Genomic DNA, 7,023 nt, shown 5'->3' with positions numbered 1-7,023 from the left:
TACAGTTTTTTGGGTCAGTTGTGAATAAATTTGAATTCTTCTGTTAATAGACTTGTTTTACTCTTTATGCAAAAATTTGGTAAACAACTCTCTAGAAACGAGTTGGCGCCAGTTAACGGAAAACTTTGCAAAACTAGAAATCTGGATTAACTAGCAAAAAGTGGAATTTGTGATAACAAATAAAAAATCTATGGTTTATAGCTTTATTGGAAATAGTTAACAGAAATTATCTCTTAGCGTAACATTTATAAATTAAAAGAAGTGAGGGTGACTATGTACAATTATTTATCACTTTATTTAGCACTGACAATTTACTAAGTAATAAAATGGACAGTTTGCACAATTACCGACCGATTTAACCAATTTTGCAAACTGTTTTACAATTTTGGCGCTTGCTGTACTCATCAATTTACTACCATACATACACAAATATGGCAAAAAGCCAGACAAAGTCGTCTGTAATTGATTGTAATTAACATATTATATTCAATAAAAAGGTAACATTAATATAATGTTTCAAAAGAAACTACTAACATTAAAAAATAAATATTCAGATGCGTTCGTCATGGATGGTTCTTCTGATAGCTAATTAGATTATGCAGCCGGAGCCGGAAACGGATACCTCCTGTTGCAGTAAAGTTTTGAGCAGTCTCTCATTTTGACAGAATCCATAACCTGTTGAAGATGATGCGAGACTTGATTGGCCACGTCTGGATGTACCCTGAAGCAAAAAATAGACAATTATTAGTGTGATTATAATATTAAAGATGGCATAACGTTTTGTGCTACCAACGGCTCCTTATTGTCTGTGTCGGAGTGAAAGTAACCACTTTCAGCTCGCGGCTAATCAGCATTCCAGACCAGACTCATCTCCGACGATTTAACCTCTTTACAACAAATCCGCTATAATTATTTACACACTTTTTAGCTTATGTAAGCTTCATTGTTGACTTGTCATGGAAAAACCCGACAAAGGCTTATGTAAGAGCATCTTTGTTGTAAATTTGATCAATATATGGCAAAGCCTCCGGGCATTGTGAATAAATCACTGGGTGTTACATTTTCTGTGCCTGGAGCTGAGCTCAAAGTTAACTTTTTTAGACGGCATTGCGTATCATGCAAAATTTGCAATTCTATATTTGATGAATAAATCCAACAATTTAAAGCTCTGAAACCGTTTTGCGCACATATTCGTTTTATAAAGGTTTAGTAATAATACGTTAACTTAAAATTATAAATTAAATAGGTACCTTTTCAAGTTTTCCTGTGCTAAGTTGCACTTGCAAATATGTACAAAAAAAAACATTGTTAATCAAAGAAATTTTTCTCATTGAAAAGAATAGTTATTTTACTATTTGTATCACATCCAGGGGGTTCCGTTTTTATTGTTACAAATTTAAACAGGTGATAGAATATTTAATTTCAAGATAAAATTTTTCTATAAACATACAGGTCTCCGGAAAGTAGCCCACCTCCTTGAAAAGGAGTAATTGCGTAGTCCCTGAGAGTACTGAAAAAATTAAAAAAACTCTGACATTTGTTTTTACATTTGACATTTTTTTATGTCTATTTAATAATACTGATGATCTTGTATATGTTTTTTTATAATTATTTAGTAAAAGTACAAGCATTTTGCCAATAAAAGCCACAAATAACATTGAACAGAGTTACAATTTAGGATGCAACTTCTTTGTTTCCTCTTCTCATAGCCTGTTTAAATTTGTAACAATAAAAAGGGAACATCATGTATAAATTTTCTACAATCCAGCAAGAAAAACTCCAAAACTAACAATTTACCAGTTTCGCCGTTAAATGTAGCAGCATGTTTTTTAGTTTCTATGGGGGAGGTAAAATTTTTGGCCACTTTTCTTTCTTATTTTAGAGTGGAAAAAAAACTTGCTTTTTGTTAATGTTGTAGGGATATATTTTTTATTGACCTTTCAACGCTTTAAAAATTGTACCTTCACAAATACATATACAGGATGATTCACCAGGAATAATGAGCCTGACCAAATTCTCGATGCAACCAACATTAAAGTTGTCGCAAAATAACTTGCGAAAAGTAATGGTGGGTGCATCGAGAATTTGGTCAGGCTCATTATTCCTCGTGAATCACCTTGTATACCAACAAACTTACTGCCTCAACCGAAATTATTTATATAATTTATATATAATACACAGTGAGCGGCAAAATTATGGAATAATCTGATTTATAAAATCGAAAATATTTTGTTTTGACAAAAATGCTCGAATAGGTCAATTTAAAAAACAAAACACAATTCTCAACTTGATTTTAAATTGTTTTTTGTATCTCATGTAATATTTAATATTTTGGTCTGGTTATTTTAACAATTAAAAGAGCTATCGATATAGCTTAACAAAATTAGGGGTTCCTATTTTTTTTTAATGTCGATGACGTCATTATTAAGAAACCAAAAAGTGTAAAATTTTAAATCAAGTTGAGAATTGTGTATTTCTAAAAATGAAAATTTACCTGTTTGAGCTGTTTTGCCAAAACAAAATACTTTTAGTTTTAATGAGATTATTGCATAATTTTGCCTCTTACTGTATTCAAGTTACTTCAAAATGAGTTAAAATACAAGCTTGAAATGAAATTCCGTTTAATGATATGCAATTTTAGACATATAACATTAAAAAGTTATGACACAATTTGAGAAAAATAAGATTTTTACTACAGTGGAATCTCGTTAAGTCGAAGTACTTACCTATTGCCAAAAAAATTATTCCATTAATCGAGATTTCTAGATATAGAATATTGGTCTTTTGTATTGTTTTATATAAAAATTATAAAACTTCTAATGGCATAAAGTATAAATTCTTAAAGTACAACAAAATTTTAAAATTGCAAATGTATGTAGATATGATTGTATCCATTTGTCTTGACTCTCTTGACATGTTTTTTTCATGTTTTTTTAAAAAGCGTTCACTGGCCTTGAATTTGGTGTAAAGAGACACATGCCTTAAAAATTAACTTAATGCGCATTATATAAAATTGCGAGAATTTCAAAAAAATTAACTTATGAAGCTTTACACCTGTGGAGAACCGGAAATCTGTTCAACTTAAAGAAGAATTCGCCTTAAAGAGAAAAATTACATTGATTTCTATTAATAAATAAATGCTCTGGACCAACCAATCACTTCAACTTAGCAAAATTTCGAGATATAGAGGTTCGATTTATCGAGGTTCTACTGTACTTTGAATTTAAAAGCTTAAACATTGTCACCATATTATCTCCACCAATTTCGCAGATATCAGGGAATCATGAGTGGTTAAATATTACTAAAAAAATTCATATATTTTTTTAAAAATTTCCGTCGCTGGTGGCCATACCACGTGTTATGCTTCCTCCGGGTGTTACAATTGTGCAGCCCCAAGGTACATAACAGTGATTTGTTCTGATTATCGAAGATTACTTGGGTGTGGTGAGAACCACGAAAAGATGAAAGCTTTCTCCGTCCTACTTAACTAATCATGACTCGTCAATGAAACCAAACAAAAAACTACTTTCTACACTCACTCCGATTCAAATCTCAAGTGCATTGGAACAGTGAGCACGTTACGTAACTAACCACAGTACTTACGATGCCATCAAACTGTCCATTTTCTTCTCCATCAAGACCACCTCGTCGTCGTTTTGCCGGACCATCACCTCGCAAAACAGCCGTTTCGCACACGAAGTGTCCGACCAAAAATGAGGAGCGGCGAGATGATGCAAGCCTTTGTCTTTCTCAACATTCGCGACTAATTGCTGCATGTAATATTCATCTTCGGCATTCCGGCGGTACCTCTTATGCTCCTCGTGGCTGTCTTGCGGCGGCTCTTCCATAATAACCACGATATCGTTCGGATTGACTTCATTGAAACTCCTCATGTCGTTGGGGTTCAAGAAACGCCCAACAGCAGCAGCGCCAAGCCCCAGAGCTGCCCCTCCAGCAACAAGCCCTAAAGCCGGCAAAATAACCGAACTGCCCATCGGGGCAATCAAACCCACTTTTTCTTGCGCTTGTGGCTCTTTCGAGAATCCCAAATTGTGCGAAATTTTGTGAGTCGCTTCCACCAAAGGCTCGAAAACCGGCCGAGTCAATTGTTGCATCCTTGCGAAACCGTTTTGTACGTTATCTTTGATACTTTCAGTGATTCGGATCCAAAACGGTTGTTCCGGTTTTGGTTTAATGTAATACGTGTTGTAGGGGTAATTGATTACGTCCTTTCGGTAATAATTGACACTGTTAACACCCTCATCGTATTGGGATTGACGTCCACTGTCAACTTCGTATTGGTTGTCCTTATAAATCAATTCTTCTTCCTCTGGAGTCGCTTTAGCTGGTTGGACTCCCAACTCCGGATGTGCGTATTGCAAGACCGGAGTTCTGACACCTTCATTGAAAGTCACAGGACTCAATTTGGAAGTTGGTGTGTATAACAAGGAATTTGGATATGATGGTTGGCCAGGATATTGCAACATTCTTCTTTGCATTTGGGTGTTTTCATCATACGAGCGGTACTTCCGTCTTGCGAAATAATCTCTTTTGCTTTCCTTCGCGTTGATTTCCTTGATGTAATCGATCAATTTCGAGCTTGTGATTTTAGTATTATCTGCTTTCGTAAACGGGCCAATCCCCGACTGGCTATTAAATCTGACATAATCTTCATTTTGTTTGGGTTTTTCGGCCGGAAGATTGTCTTTAATAGTGAAGGGACCAAACGAATTTTGATTGTCTTCACTCTTGTAATTATCTTGTTTGGTAAATGGACCAATGCTTCTGGAATCTTCTTTGTCTTTAACTTGACTCGCGTAGATCAGTTGTCCAATGGGAACAGCCGGTGGTGGCTTATAACCTTCCTCATATGGTACTAATTCCCCATTGATGACACGAGCGTTTCGCCAAGTTTGCCGGTCAGACTCATCATCAGGGACTCGCACTCCGTGAATCACAGGAATACCATCTTGATCCATTTGGACGATAGATCGAGCTCGCTTTTGCTCATTGTTTTTGATAAAAATGTCACCAGAGCGAATGGTCACCGGCTTAGGCACGTTAGGGATCCTGAAAATATCAAAACATTACATGAGAAATTTTGAAAAATTTACTTGAAGAAAATTAAAACTTTGAGATTTTATTTGAGATTCTCACCTGTCACTATCCACGACGTTGGGTTTTTTTTCCTGAGTCGAGTTGCGAACCAATGCAATTGTGTCTAATCGGATGATGTTCGGTTGGTAGTAAAACGAGGAGACTGGTATCCAGTTGGCGTAAATGGCTCTTGAGAATTGGTTTTTTCTTGCATCTTCTTGTGGTTCTGTTTTGCGGTCGCGTCTTTTGACGATGAGTTGGGCCACATTTCCGTCTTTGGTCATGACGTTTAGCGTTTCCATGTCTTCGGGGTTTAAGCTTCTGGAGACTTTGATTTCGGTCCGGGTGATAGTCGGTGGTGGTTTTTCCGGTTCTGTGCACACAATCGAACACATGGCCAAAAGTAGGAGCACCTGCAATTTATGATGTAATGTAACAATTGGAGATGTAAGTCATTTGGTGTTTAGATGGAAGAAAGTTTTCGGAGTCAATAACTTCGTCTCATCACCTACTTTCACCTGTACATCGGTTTTTTAATTGCGTTGCGAGTAACTATTTTAAAACAATCTTAAAGAGAAATTTTACGGATGGTGTTGTATTGTGTCAATACTGAGGGTGAAGTAAGAATCCAGAAGGTGAATAGTAATGAAGCTTGAAAGTAAAAAACTGGGCCATGACAAGAAGTCCATATTTATGAGTTTTTGCAAGAGCATATGTGTAAAATAATTCGGTGTTGTCATGAATGGATGAAATTATCAACCATTAACTATAACCTAGATTGCATCTGGAGCAAAGAATCCACATCACATGTGGGAACATGTACGAAAACACGTGAAGAGAGAATTAAAAATGTGCAATGTGACCGAGCAACGTGAAGTGATTCTAATAATTAATGTGCATTATTAATAAAGAAATAAATTAATGAATTTAATAATTTTGTACGAATATGGGTAACCCAGACAGAGAATAGAATTTGACCTTAATTCGGCTGATTTAAGGTTTTATAAAGAAAAATAATAGTCTGTTGGAGCGCATCAAGTAGTGTAATATCAGCCTCTGGCTACCAATATATCTTGGAAGGCGTGAAAATAATTTACGAGTGATTAGCTCCATGCAAATCAGACTTTGGGTCTACAACTAGGCTAATAACTGGGTTAAGATCAAAGAATTACGTCAGGAAATCGTTGCTGTTGGTAATAATTATGAGACAAAAACCGAGATCAATTCCGGTTTTAGATTTAATTGATATTTTAGTGCTTGAAAATTAATAAAATGGAAAGTTATTCGTTGTGCATGGCTTTTTATATAAATATATTGCGTATATGAATTAGAAGAGGAAACGCGTCTTGAAGAACGTGTGGCGTCAGACATTCAAGTCTTTCCTGTTCCAAGACCGCTTCTTGAATAATGTAATAAATTACTTAAAAAGGAGGTATATGTGGATGCCGGCAGAATATCATATCGGGGTTTTCTTTTATTTTGAAACTTATATTAGGTATAACTTTCTAAAGTAAAAATAATATCTGTAGAGGAAAATTTGAACCTAATTAAAAAAAAATACAAAATATAAAGTCCATAAAAGTCAAGAATTAGACCACCAGCTTGTAGAAATCAGTGATTTTTCTCATGTCATAAAAATAATTATTTATAGTGAAGCTATGTATTTTAAAATCTTCTCTTTAACAAGTTAATAAAATATGTTCACTTTTTGATAATGAGTTAGGTATGTCATAAACACTCAATTATGTTAAAGTATCAATTTCAATAACAACATCTTCTAACATGTTTGAAATAGAGGCAATAAACAGCAAATGCGAATAATGAAGAATATAAAAGAACACCGAATTTAATTAAGCAGTTTAAAGAAAGTTCAAATGTTTGGAATTTATCTCATTTTTTTAATTATACTTTCCTATTTCTCAAGCT

General features: G+C 34.7%; 1 protein-coding gene across 1 annotated transcript in view; it reads right to left on the bottom strand.

Moving 5' to 3' along the window:
• Nucleotides 1-189: 189 nt before the first annotated feature.
• LOC123004763 overlaps nucleotides 190-7,023 on the bottom strand; it is a 9,473-nt gene continuing 2,639 nt past the window's right edge. The window contains exons 2-4 of the mRNA XM_044398183.1: nucleotides 5,158-5,510; nucleotides 3,604-5,070; nucleotides 190-721 (exon numbers count right to left, since the gene is read on the bottom strand). Of these exons, the coding sequence (XP_044254118.1) occupies nucleotides 595-721; nucleotides 3,604-5,070; nucleotides 5,158-5,510 (1,947 nt within the window). The 3' untranslated portion in view covers nucleotides 190-594. The remainder of the gene's footprint in view (nucleotides 722-3,603; nucleotides 5,071-5,157; nucleotides 5,511-7,023) is intronic.

The sequence above is a fragment of the Tribolium madens genome, unplaced genomic scaffold (assembly GCF_015345945.1).
Source record: "Tribolium madens isolate multiple individuals breed KSU strain unplaced genomic scaffold, Tmad_KSU_1.1 Scaffold_20;HRSCAF=117;Tcas5.2_LG4, whole genome shotgun sequence".
NCBI lineage: Eukaryota > Metazoa > Arthropoda > Insecta > Coleoptera > Tenebrionidae > Tribolium > Tribolium madens.
Note: the sequence above shows the minus strand (reverse complement) of the source record. Positions and strands in the feature narration are given on the sequence as shown.